This window comes from Vipera ursinii (genome assembly GCF_947247035.1).
Source record: "Vipera ursinii genome assembly, chromosome: 1".
NCBI lineage: Eukaryota > Metazoa > Chordata > Lepidosauria > Squamata > Viperidae > Vipera > Vipera ursinii.
Window position 1 is genome coordinate 217,177,983 of NC_139512.1, and position 13,750 is coordinate 217,191,732.

At 41.3% G+C, this 13,750-nt stretch overlaps 1 protein-coding gene across 3 annotated transcripts in view; it reads right to left on the reverse strand.

The window, feature by feature from the left end:
• Positions 1–13,750, reverse strand: part of HPCAL1 (hippocalcin like 1) — a 101,455-nt gene that overhangs the window by 10,674 nt on the left and 77,031 nt on the right. For all 3 annotated transcript variants that reach the window (XM_083378959.1, XM_083378958.1, XM_083378960.1), the window contains one exon: positions 1,161–1,563. In XM_083378959.1, the coding sequence (XP_083235085.1) occupies positions 1,161–1,538 (378 nt within the window). In that variant the 5' untranslated portion in view covers positions 1,539–1,563. The remainder of the gene's footprint in view (positions 1–1,160; positions 1,564–13,750) is intronic.

The window sequence follows — 13,750 nt, forward strand, 5'->3', positions numbered from 1 at the left end:
CCTTTCCTTTCCACAATGTATCTGTTTTTCCTTCACTTTATTTGTAAATTCATGCTCTTTATCATTTCTTACATCCAAGTCACAATGTTCCACATGCCATGAATTTGACTAGATGGACCCACCGGAATTAAGCTCTGCCACAAATCATGGCTTTGTTCCATCAAAATTTTCATTTAAATTTTTTAATAAATAAATAAAGGAATAGACTGTTATCAGCCTTTGTTATATATGTGTTATATGCAGTATTCCCAGATAACGCTAAAAAGTTGGTGCATAAATACCAAAATAATGCACATCTAAAGCCGGTGTTAATAAGCCAAGCACACTCATACTAATGTATGCAAAATAGGATCTGTAATCTGATGACTACTTTCCAAGCCAACATACCGTTGTCTGCATCTCACTTACTCAGAGATACAGATAGTATCTAGACTTACAACCATTCGTTTAGTGGCCGAAGTTACAACAGGACAGGAAAAAGTAACTGATGATCACTTTTCACACTTACTTGAAGGCTTGCCAGTTGGCATGTATTTATGACAGGCTACAGTGTCCCAGGGTTGTCTGATCACTTTTTGTGATCTTCTGACAAGCTAGGTCAATGGGGAAGCCGGCGTCACTTAACAACCATGTTATTAGCTTAACACCTGCAGTGATTCACTTATCAACTGGGGAGGAAAGGCCGTAATATGGGGCAAAATTCACTTCACAACTGTCATTTAGCAACAGAAATTTTGGGCTAAATTGTGGCCATAAATTGAGGACTATCTGTATATGCATGTACTGACACACTTAGAAGGCTAAGAGGTACTTCAGCTGAAATAAACTCCAAGGTCAAGATTATGGACAACAGTCTTCCCAAAATTGGTGCTACTGGAAATAATTTAGTCAGTGTGGCCTATATATCTCAAGTGCACCAGGCTGAAAATGGCTGCTATAACTGCATTCAAGTTAAATAGCTGATTGCACTAGGTCAGGGGTAGGCAACCTTAGCTCTTTTATGACTTGTGGACTTCAACTCCCAGAATTCCTGAGTCAGCATGGCTGGCTCAGGAATTCTGGGAGTTGAAGTCCACGAGTCATAAAAGAGCCAAGGTTGCCTACCCCTGCACTAGGTTGTCTTAACATTTAGTTAGATGCTTCAGCATTTCCTTACTTACCTGCACTATTTCAAGCATTTCAGCACGGCTAATGTAACCGTTGCCATCAAGATCATACATGCTAAATGCCCATTTCAGCTTCTGCTCAAGTTTTCCTCGAGAGGTAACACTTAATGCAATTATAAATTCCCGGAAGTCTATCGTCCCATCGCCATTGGTGTCAAAAGTGCGGAACACGTGTTCTGCAAATTTTGAGGCATCCCCGTATGGGAAGAAATTAGCATAGATCTTTTTGAATTCGTCAACAGTCAAATGGCCAGTCGGGCAATCTTTGAGGAAACCTTTGTACCACTCTTGAAGCTCGTGGTCTGTGAATTCAGTGTTCTCTCGGAGATCCTGCAGCACTTCCGGTCTCAATTTACTGTTCTGTTTTCCCATTCTGTTCTTGGTTATTATCTAAGAGCTGAAAACAAGACAAAAAAATTAGTTCATTCTTCTCACAACTGAAATTCAAAATGTAGCTGTATTAAGCATGTACCATGGCAGAAAGGACAGAAATAGGTTCCTTATATATTCTGCTTTTTCAAGCCTGTGGCTTATTATAAACTAATTGGATGGATATATTATTTCTTCAGAAGGAATACTATACATTTCTTTCCCCATTTTTCTTGAAATGCATTGTTATTGAGAGGGCTATTACAGCATACGGGGGGGGGGGGAAGGTAATGCGGACTATCGTGTAAGCATGTTCTTGCTTTATTAGGATGCAATTGGTAATTTGTTTTCACAATGTATTGAAAAGTGGCTTTGCACCAAATGATAGCACCCTTCCACTGTAAAGGGATTCTTGATCTACTGGAGTTTTCAGCAATGAAGAGAAGAGACAATTCTTACAAATGCACTGCAGCCTCTTTTGCATTGCCCAATCATTCACAGAAATCTCCCTTCGTAAAACAACAAAACAATATCAGAAAACCTTCTGTAAACACAAATTGCAAATTCCATTCCAACCTTTTAGTGAAACAGCTAGAAAGCCCATTCTGTTGTCTCTCCATTGCCAAACACTCTGCATACATTATCCTCATGATTACAACCTTTTTGAACAGTAATTCTTCATTTCTCTTCCTAAATCCATCCTTTGTCCATGCCAAAAAAATGAAAAAGGGAGGGCTAAGTGGAATTTATATATATTCTTGCTTTAATTAATCCTCATATTTCTCTCTAGCATAATATATTTAGAGACGTTTATTGCAGCTCTGCGGCCAAATACTTTCCCATTTCCCACTGTTTTATATGAGCATAATATTCTAGAAGCTTTATTTCATTAGAACAGGGGTGTCAAACTCAATTTCACTGAGGGCCGCATCAGCATTGAGGTTGCCCTCAGGGGGCCGGGTGGGTATGGCCAGGGTGGGCGTGGCCTACTGGGTGGGCGTGGATAGAGTGCGTATGGCCTACTGGGTGGGCGTGGCCAGCTCTACATCGTTCGCATGAAGGGTGCCTATGGGGGCCTGGGCAGGAGTGGGACAGATCTGAGGGTCTCTGGCAGGAGGAGGGTCTCTGGGCCAGGGCCAAGGCAGTGGGGGCCGTTCCCTCACTGTTTCCAGGATGGCTTTGTGGGCCGCATGAAAGCACTTCGCAGGCCGGATCTGGCCGCCGGGCCTTGTGTTTGACATGTCTGCATTAGAACTTTTTTCTTGGACACAAGGCCTAAGACTAGACAATATGCTGTGTTCCCTAGCTATTTCCATGACCAAAATGCATGCAGTGGCTATCTTCTCCATTTTACCCAGCAAGTTCTTCCGTGGTGTTCTAATTCATAATATGAAGATATTTATCAAATATTTTCAGTTGTTAGCTCTACTACTTTAGGAAATATATCCACTCTTTGAGCCAAATACTTTAGAAATGCTTGGAAAGTTGTTTCAGGAATTCCAAAACAAATAAGCCGGCTGCCAGAAAAACAGGAAATAAACGGAAGCCTGAAAAAGCCATCCAAAGGGCGCCCCCATTTTTAAGAGGGCAACTCCCTCTGCTCACTATTTCAAGCACGTTCTCTCGGAAGATGCATTTGTGAGCCTAAAAGCAACTTGGATAACTAAATATAGACGTCAAAACCTCACAATATTTCTGACGTTAGGAAAATATAACAAAGACAGCTAGAACAGAACGCAGTTGGACCTAGAACGTTTGAACTTATTAAAAATTCCTACAGCATTCGTAATGGAGGTAGTGACAGATTTTATTTTCTTGGGCTCCAAGATCACTGCAGATGGGGACTGTAGCCAAGAAATTAAAAGACGCTTGCTCCTCGGGAGGAAAGCCATGGCAAATCTAGACAGCACAATAAAAAGCAGAGACATCACCCTGTCAACAAAAGTGCGTATAGTCAAGGCTATGGTCTTCCCAGTTGCAATGTATGGCAGTGAAAGTTGGACCATAAGAAAGGCTGAGCGCCAAAGAATTGAGGCCTTTGAACTCTGGTGCTGGAGAAGACTCCTGCGAGTCCCTTGGACTGCAAGGCGATCAAACCGGTTAGTCCTAGAGGAGATCAACCCTGACTGCTCTTTAGAAGGCCAAATCCTGAAGCTAAAACTCAAATACTTTGGCCACCTGATGAGAAGGAAGGACTCACTGGAGAAGAGCCTAATGCTGGGAAAGATCGAGGGCAATAGAAGAAGGGGACGACAGAGAATGAGGTGGCTGGATGGAGTCACTGAAGCAGTAGGTGTGAACTTAAATGGACTCCAGAAGATGGTAGAAGACAGGAAGGCCTGGAGGAATGTTGTCCATGGGGTCGCGATGGGTCAGACACTTCGCAGCTAACAACAACAACAGCATTCATGGCCACGACATAAGCATTTGCAGGAAAAATTATAGAAAGCTGAGAGCTGGTTCAGTCTTGGTGCATGCTTACCTTTTAAGTTCTTTTTTAATACTGGTCCCGAGTTACAATGGTAATGGAGCCTAGCCATCACAGTCATAACGGATGAGGTTTGTAAATTGGGTCACAGACATGACCAATCCAATTTTATGACTCTTTTTGTGATGTTGTTAAGTGAACCCATGGTTCATCATGGCCCTGCTTGCCAAAACCCAGAAGTAAATGCCAGTTTTCGGCAGAACTGTCATAAACCAGTCAAATGACTGCGGGATAGTGCAAACAGCTGTACATGTGGCCTGGTTGCCAAGCGCCCCTGGTGCGCTCATGTGGCCATGGGGGGGAGGGGGAGGGGAAACCATTGGGACTTTGAACCCAGGTTTTTGCCATGTGGCGATTTCCCCAAAGTCTGACCAAGTCCTCTGTTATGGGTTCGGTTGCTGAAGCAACACATTCTGATGTGATGTGCAAGAGGATGGGAGGTAAATAGGCTGAGTGGAAAACAGTTGCCTTCCCAGAGTTCCTCTTGCCATACTTCTGAAACAAGGCCAGCAAAGGGGCAATGGTTTCCTTCTGCTGCTGCTGCTGGGGGGAATAAGGAGCAGAGAAAGCGAAAGGAAGGCCTCTCTGCCCCATCCTGGCCAAGAACGGATTCTTTGCCTTCCCTGTCCCTTTGGCAGCGGTGCTGTCTAGGAAAGACGAAAAGAATGGGAAAAATGGAATATCTGGTAGGAGAGGAATGAGGCAGGGATGGCAAAGCAAGATTAGCAGTGGTAAAATCGTCATGACGAAAAGAGCGGGTGCTGTGCAGGGTAACCTTGTGGAAGGTATTTCCTACAGTCAACATTCCCAATCTGGGCAAATGTTCAGTGACTTGCTAGAGAAGTTCTGGTCTCTCTGGCAGCCGAAGAAGACTAGGCCACCAAAAGCTCATGGCTGCATAGGAGAGGGACAATTGGAGCGCTGCAGGTCCCTGACTTCCTTCCGATCCCTCCCTCTGTGTGACATTCCCTGTTCTAAAGAGAAAATATCATTTTCCAGTTGGATCACCTTGACTGAGTTTTTGCATGTGGAAATGATATGTGGAAAGGACCTCGGGAGAGGAACCACAGACCAGTCAATGTTCAGATGAGAGGCAACTGAGTCTGCAGCAGCAGTGTGGGCGTGGCAAAGTCTCAGATGGGACCCTCCCTACTTTCTTGGATTGTGAAGACAAAGGGTGGCGGGGGGGGGGGGGGAAAGAGACATACTTTTAGACTTGCAAGAGTCTGCTAAGGTGATCTTACAACACAGAGCTAGTACTCCTGGGTGTGCTTCTTATCTGGACTATCTCACAAGGCTGACATCATGTCTCTGTGGCAGATTGGCACCAAGATGGAGGCTCTGTTGTGAGGACACCTCCTCAGCTAACAATAAGCAGTTCATCTCAATATCCTAGCAAGGTGGTAGATGTGTTCACACGTACATATTACGTTCATATCAAGCCAGGTATCCTGTAGAGATAGCGAAGATGATAAAAATCATAGGATTAGACGTGTGTATGCATGCTATTCCATTCTGGACGTCAGCCAAGAGATTTCTAACTGACTCCTCTTGCAACACGTTTTGCAAAGGCACGTATGGCCTGCAAACCACAATTATGACACAACTGGATCTTCCCAGTGATTCAGTGATGCAAAGGGAGGGGTGCCCTTTGCAAAAGGATAACCAGTCACGGCATGCCACTGTTCTGGCACCCAAACCCAGTGATCAGAAGTAGCAAAATTACACCATTCCTTAAATACAAATCAGTCTCCATTTTTTAAAGTCTTGCTGACAAGAGATTAAATGTTGGAGGGGGGAAGGGCACAAATTTGCTAGTCCTTCCACAATGTCAGAGAATTAGAGTCAGCAAAGCAATCCTACCCTGTCTTTAAGGGTTTGGTCATTTTTCAGTATGATGCCAAATCTGGTATCCTAGAAAAAGTAAATGGAGTTAAGAGCATAATTCTTAAGCAGGTTTTCATTTATTTTTATTTTTTTAAGTTGAAGCAGATACCTGCTGAGTAAGTTTAGCAAATTAAGACATTTTTCTGGACAGTTTGGTGGCCCTGGGGCTGTCTTTTTCTCATCTGTGCTGTATCTGCTTTAAAAGAAATAGGACGGAGTATTTTTTTAAAAAAAATAATATTGTGAACCCTTGAAAGCATCCAGCTGAAACTTGGCAGAGTTAAAGTCCCCTAAACATTCAATTACCCCTGCTGTTTTTGTCCATCCATCTATCTAGCTGTGGCTTCTGTTTTTTTCCTTTCTCATTACAACCTATTAGTGAACCTTTTTTCCCCCAAATTGAGTCTCAGCTTGAATTAATTGTTTGATATTTCTGAATTTCAAATCCTTAATTCAAACTGAATTGGAGCAGTTTCCATTCAATACTGTCCTAAAAAGTATCTGGGGGTGGTGGAAGAGTTTCTGATTCCAATTGCAGAGGACAATCGCAGATCCATTTGATCAAGCAGACAGAGGGCATGATCAAAAACAAGAAAGCAAATGTACGTCTGTTATTTAATTGCAATAGTTTAATTCCTTCCATCCATAATAATTTCATCCCTTTTAGGATTCTTAACAAGATTTTGTTTGTTGGTTTATGTTATAGGTGGATCAAATATGATGGTGGTGGGGATGATGATGTTATTCAATCACTCTTGGTGATTCTATGGGCCAGGTGTCTTCACATCTTCTGATCTTGCATTACTTGAGTTTTTCTATGTTCTGGCTTGGTGTCAGCTTTGGTGACATCCAGCCACTAAGTTCTTTGATGGCCTGGTTTCTTTTTACCGCTAACTCTTCCAAACAGCTTTCCCTATTGAATTCCCCTGCATGGCTAAAGTAAGTGAGACGCAGTATACATGTATACATGAGATATACAAGTGTACATGAGATAAAAGTCGAAAGTCAACAAGACAAAGTAGTGAATTGAGCATTGCAATGGAAGAACTGCCCTTCCGGACATGTATACACCAGCCAAAGGGGTGGGTACTTGAACTATGATGCTGCGTCCATCACCTCCTCCATTTCCACTGTTTTCCACCAACGCCACTGGTTGGTTCTTGTGCCCAGATACTCTGGGTTCTACTGCCAAACCTCAATCCAAAAGATTAAAAGCCACTTCAGATGTTGCACTGTGAGTTTCTTTTGGAAAGAAAAACCCAAAGAGTGTTAATTCCATCCAATATTATGAAATTCCCCAGTATTTATGGTTTAATCGTATCAGCATCTATAGAGTAAGCTTACAATAATGATTACAAGCCAATGTGATATGCAGAGAAGCAAAGAGAGATGAAAGAAGCTTATAGCCCTCTAAACCAGGGGTCCCCAACCCCCAGTCCGTGGACCAGCACTGGGCCGCAACATGCCAGTAACTGGTCCGCACAAACAAGTGAAGCCCCATTTGCAGGATGCAGGCAGCACACGAAACCACGCACTCTCCGGTCCGTGGAAAAACCTTTCTCCACGGAATTGGTCCCTGGTGCCCAAAAGGTTGGGGGCCTCTGCTCTAAACTGTAAGAAGGGGGAGAAGCGCTAATACGAGATAATGACATAACTGGAGAGGTCTGTCAGAAACTGCACCCTCCGTACACAGTCTGTACTCTACTGAACAATTTTTCTCAAGAGACTGAAGGAGAACAAGCAACCAGCTGCTCATTAATAAAGCACATCAGGCTTAAAACAGAAACCTGTGTTTATCTCATTAGCTACTTCTGTGTTGGAGGGAAGCACAAATACTACAGCCTTCTTGCTTTATTTCTGTTCACTGTTTGCTCTAGTAGAATTTTTCTTCCTTCCAAAATGCTGAAATGTTTAAACTAAGCTCCCAGCTGGTAGAGCTGTAAGCCACGTAAGAGGCAAGTAGTTGCTCTCTAACTTTATTTTGCAGTAGTGCACCATATAGGTTGTTTTTGCAGTGGGGCAATGTAGGAAAGAAACCAACCTATTCAATTCTCATAGCTTTTGAAGGGTAGCTACGTGAACTAGACAAATAAAAAGTAAACCAACGGAAACAACGCATGAAAAAAATCAGTGGTTTTTTTTGAGAGAGAGAAAGAGAGAGAGAGATGACTGTTTCTTGGAGAACTACTTTGGTGAAGTGGTTAGAGCAGGGGGTCTTCAAACTTGGCCCTTTTATGACTTGTGGACTTCAACTCCCAGAATTCCCCAGCCAGCGTGCCTAACTGAGGAATTCTGGGAGTTGAAGTCCACAAGTCATAAAAGGGCCAAGTTTGAAGACTCCTGGGTTAGAGTCTAAAAAGCAGGAGACCTTAATTCTTCTGCCTTAGGCACTGTCAGTTGGGTGACTGTGGGCCAGTCACTCTCTCTCAACCCTGGGAAGAAGGCAAGGACAAACCACCTCTGTGAAAAAACATGGAACCTTCTATATGTATCCAGCTAGAAACCTCATGATCCCAGCAAATACAACTACACTTATAACTTGACTTAAAACTAATTGGGGAACAGTGACATAAATATATTTTCATTCACATTAGTAAAAATCAGCCACAGTGGAAAATGGGAGGGGGAAGATATTTAAATTTTTCAGTGTACTACAATGGAAGTCAACACTGACAGTTACCCAAGGGAAGAATGTGGTTTTTTTCTAATGCAAATGTCCTCTATTTTTCTTTCTTTCTAATTTTGGTTTACCCTGAAACACACATTTGTAGCTTCTCTTTTTTTTATGCTGCTCGAAACCCATTTATATACATTAAATCATCAGCTGTGGCTTTCACATCTTATAAAATTGCTCTGAGAACTGGGGAGGGGGGGGGAGGAAGAAAATGATCAGGGTATAAAGAGTTTAAATCTATCCATTCATCCACTGAAGTATGTACCAGGTCTCAGTCACCTGCCACAGACTGCTTTATACTGTCTGGCAGACATACAAATGTACAACAGGAAGCTCTTGATTGGCTGAGAAGCTGTTCTGTATTTTCAATGTAATTTTGGGATTAATGGGAAGTATATTTCTATGGGAGAGGCACAGAAAAGCAAGTGCTGTCCAGTCGAGAACGATCTTCTATTATTCAAATTTGTTGTGTATGGCTTCAGCTACTGGTTCATGCAGACAATTTGCTCCTCAAACTGGTGAAGCTCAGTTAACTCATTTTATTTATCTAGAGTTGGAAGGGACCTTGGGGGTCTTCTAGTCCAACCCCCTGCTCAAGCAGGAGACCCTATACCAGGGGTCTTCAAACTTGGCAACTTTAAGACTTATGGACTTCAGCTCCCAGAATTCCTCAGCCAGCCCTGGCTGGCTGAGGCATTCTGGGAGTTGAAGTCCACAAGTCTTAAATTTGCCAAGTTTGAAGACCCCCTGCCCTATACCATTTCAGGCAACTGGCTGTCCATCCTGATCAAAAAGATCAAGATGGCCATAAAGGTGTCACTGAAGCACTACCCCTTTTATTGCCCTCTGCATGCAACATCTGGCTTTGATTCCACAGCCGCCAGTGCCCCGGGCCGTGTCCTCCTCTTCTCCAGCCTGGGTCCTCCATCTGACTTATAGGATTTATGAACTTCCTCACTCCAGAGACTCTAGAGAAGATATTCTTACTGCATCTACTCATAAATTCCTTCTTGCCAATGTGGGCGCAAAGAAAATTTTTCTATTTTTTTCAACATTCTTATGGTAATTACTATCATTGATTATTATTACAGTTTGCTAGTTTTAATATGGCTAATACATTTTGTTCCTGTGCAGTTCCAAACCACACTTACATCGTGCACTCTGAGTGTGCGGTATGTGCCCCACTTACAGTATTTTAGTGGAAGGAAGCACATCTCCAGAAGAACAAACCCAGTTCTTGTGCTAACTATCATTAAAAATGTCATACAATGGGGAATATGTTTGTGAAATATCATTTTAACTCAAGCACCAGATAAATAGAGGCTATAGCTTAAACCACAATTCTGTGAGCTGTGGTTCTGGGCTGTGATCTTTTGACTAGCCCAAAGTTATTCACTGACCTCCTATGACAGAAGTTTGATTCTCAACATATTTTGAGTTCTTTTGATGCTGTTTTTGTGCTTAGCGTATCATTGAGGTTGCCAACAGTCTGTTGTTATCGCTTCCTTTTACATACAGGATCTATCACTGTGCAGCCTTTCTACCAACCAAAATGTTCTGATCTGGGGGGAAAATGGGGGGGGGTGTTTGAAGAGAATTCCCTCATGATTTTCCCCATGGGACTAAAGTGGAAGTGGAAGCGTGGGAAGGCAGCATGTTTGCAAACTACCAAAGCGACATATGTAGAATTAAAGACAGGATGCTCATATTTGTCCCTTCAGCTACCTTGACATCTTCTTCAATGCTCATGAGAATTCTGGAAATATTATTTTCATGTAAAGTGAATTTCAAAATCAAATTATTTCATATAACTTGAAGAATGGAGAAGACACTCTGGGCATTAATTATAAATTAATTTCTGTAAAGAGAGCATTATTATTATTTACAAAAACTGTAAAATTATGTTTTGCATTTTTAAGAAAAGTCTAAGCAATCTAAGGCCCTTTTTAGATAGTAATTTAAAACTCATTAAGTACGGATGGTAAATATTCCATTTCTTTCAAGAAAGGTGGATTTCTTTCTGCATTAACACCACACAAATATTCAGTTGTGTAATTAATGTATTAGGCAAAATTAAACAAGTGACACCCATTAATTTATTAAGGCACATTTAATGTGATAGTCCATGGACATGGCTTCAGACAGTTTCTACAAAATTAAATGGCCAAATGTCTCATTAATTGTGAGAAAGAGAAAGCTCTGCTGCTGGCATCCAAGAAACATTTCAGTCAATGGCTCTAAATGGCATTCATCAAATCAGTTCCCACAGGCTCATGCTCTGATTTTGCCATGGCAACTCCTGGAAGCGCTTGCTCACCTATCTGTGGCCCAAAGCATTATTTGCACAGAATATGAGCAGGCTGATATTACTGTACTGCATTCATTTAACAAAACTTATTTTCGGTCTCTTAAAAACGATAGAAAGACAAAAATATTTTATTACAGAAATAGAATTTGAAATCCAAATTATGGAAAACAAAATTAAAATTAGTTGAGGGTGTCTGCTGATATATCTTTGCCAATGTCCAGCAATAGGAGGCAACTCTCTTTTGTGACATCTTGTTTATTACCTGATAATAATAGTTTAGAATTAAACTCATCTGTTTTGGCTGGAAAACTGCTGCTATGTAATACTTTGGGAGTTCCCTACAGTACTTGCAATAAAGGAGAGTACACTCAACTGTTTCTATTTCTCCAGAATCAAATAGACATAATCCTTCACGTGTAAGTGCTTTATTATATTTGCCATAAAGAAGGGCAGAGGGTAACTTTCTGCCTCTATGTTGGAAAGACATTACTGGAGAGTAAACATGGTAAGATGGGGTGAATTGAATTTGGTCTCAAATTATCTGCATCATCTCTGCAACTATTTTTATGTTGTCCAATGTATATATATATTCTTGGGCAGATAAATTCCAAAGATATTCTTGTAATGAAGATAAAGACATATGGTTACACCAAATTTAAGTTAGATTTATTCTGTTTTCAAACTCTTCAATCCAAAAAGCAAAATATATCCATCTAATCTTTTTTATTTCCCATTTCTGGAAAATAAACTACATTTGCATTTCAAAGGAGATGTGAAGAGTTGTGTAATTCCGTTTGGAAAAGAACAGGTTCCCCACTACTGCTATAAAACATCTAAAATCAATTTGCTAATTGTGGCTTTCAAGGAGGGCAGCAGATAGAAATCCTGACCAAAAGTTAATTGTACACAAAACTGGTCACACCAAGCTAAAACATGATCTAGTCTGGCTCCAAATAAGCAAGAAAGTGCTTCACTTCTCCAAATGTCCAGTTTAAAGGTTGCAAATTGTTTCAGCTAAACTGAGTATTTGATTTGTTCTTTTCCAGAACAAACCATGGCTTTCTTTCCATTGCAAACCACAAACAGAGGTCTTTGTCATTTAGCAATGATATTTAGATATGAAATCAACTTCATACATATGCTGCTTTTTACACCATGGTTTAGCTTAATAAAGAAACAAACTAATGCACCTGCATACAGTATGTGCTTAAGCTTTTATAGTAAGGTCCACAGTATGCTGAATGTGATTTTACATTGGTAGCCATCAGAACCACTTTTCTGGATGATACCTTCAGCAATCTGCCAATGAGAATATCTTTAATTTAACAAGAGCATTACTTTTAATTTGTCAAATTAAGACTAATTTAGTTCCCTTGTAACTCACTGAAATTGGAAAGGCAAGTCAATCATGATCTAAATTCCATTTAGATCACTAGGGGCTTATCTTCATCTAAGACTTAAAAGACACTCTTGAGTTGAGTTTGATTCCTAGTGTTCTGTACCAGCCTGCTACCGGCCCTGCAGAAAAAGCAGGGACAACCCCTTTTATAAGAAGGCAAGAGGCTGGAACTAAGCCTGCCAAATTTATTAACTTAAAACAGAGCAAACAGAGCAAAGAGAGCAAACACGAACCATGAAACAGGAACAATCCAAGCGGTTGCCTTCAGCAAACCAGCCCTTCCACACATTCCCCTTAAATACAGTTCAGGGCGTGGCCACTCTGTGCCTCCTTCCGAGGTGCCCCATAGCCTTCCTCTGTTTACTCCTGATTGACTGCCTCCTGCGTCGGGCGTCCTTGAACAGGGCCAGCTGTGGGTCATCTTCATCCATGCTGTCAGGCTCACACAGCTGGGTCTGTGTCGTAACCAGGTGGGAGGGGCCTGGCTGAGGGCTCTCATCAAAAGCTCTCCAACACCCTCAGCAAGCTCTCCAACACCCCCCTCCTCCTCCTCTGAATCGTCCGACCCAACTGCCGAACCCACAGGCTGACCCTGAATCACAACACCTAGGAGATTAATGGACAATAACATCATGCAGCTTTCTTGACAACAATACACTTGTGTATCACTGCCTACTTCATGGATTTTTTCTTGACAACAATACACTTGTGTGTCACTGCCTTCTTCATGGATTTTTTATTTCCTAGTCTAGCCTGCAGTCCTAGTTCTCCATGCACTACTTACATTCCACTTAGCTTCTAATCTCATATAAATTAAGTTGCCTCTACAATTTCTATATGGCACAAAAAAGGGATGCAGAAAATTAACAAGGAACAAATTCTTATGCATTCTACCACAGAACACGGGGAAACTATGCAACCAAGAAAATAAGATTTACCTGAGTGGATCGAATACCAAGCTTCACTTTTCTTAGAAAAAAGCTTGGGAACATTTTATTATACTGCAAGTACAATATGCTGATTGGAGATTACTGAAACTGTAGTCTAATATATCTGGAAGGCACCACTTAGGAGAAGGCAGCTCTGGAAAGGACTTGCTTTAAAAAGATGAGAAGAAAAGGTAACATAACAGCAAGCACTTTTACTGCTGAATCACAAAGAGCAAAAAGCTTGTCTAAAAATCACTAAGTTCACGAAGAGTAAAATCACTAAGCTTTTCAAAATGGAACAATACGATTTTGAGATACTGGATATTGAAAGAAAACGAGTAATGGGTCTTTATTTCAGACACTAGTAATAAAGAAAAAGCTTTTTCCTTTTCTGTTGTAGCACTTGACTTTTTTCGCTAATGTCTTTTCTTTTCTTTTTTAAAGGGGGAGTACAATGTATTATTATGGGGCGATAGAAGAACTTGACTTATATCTTCAAAAAAAGTTCATGTGGAACAATAAGCAATACA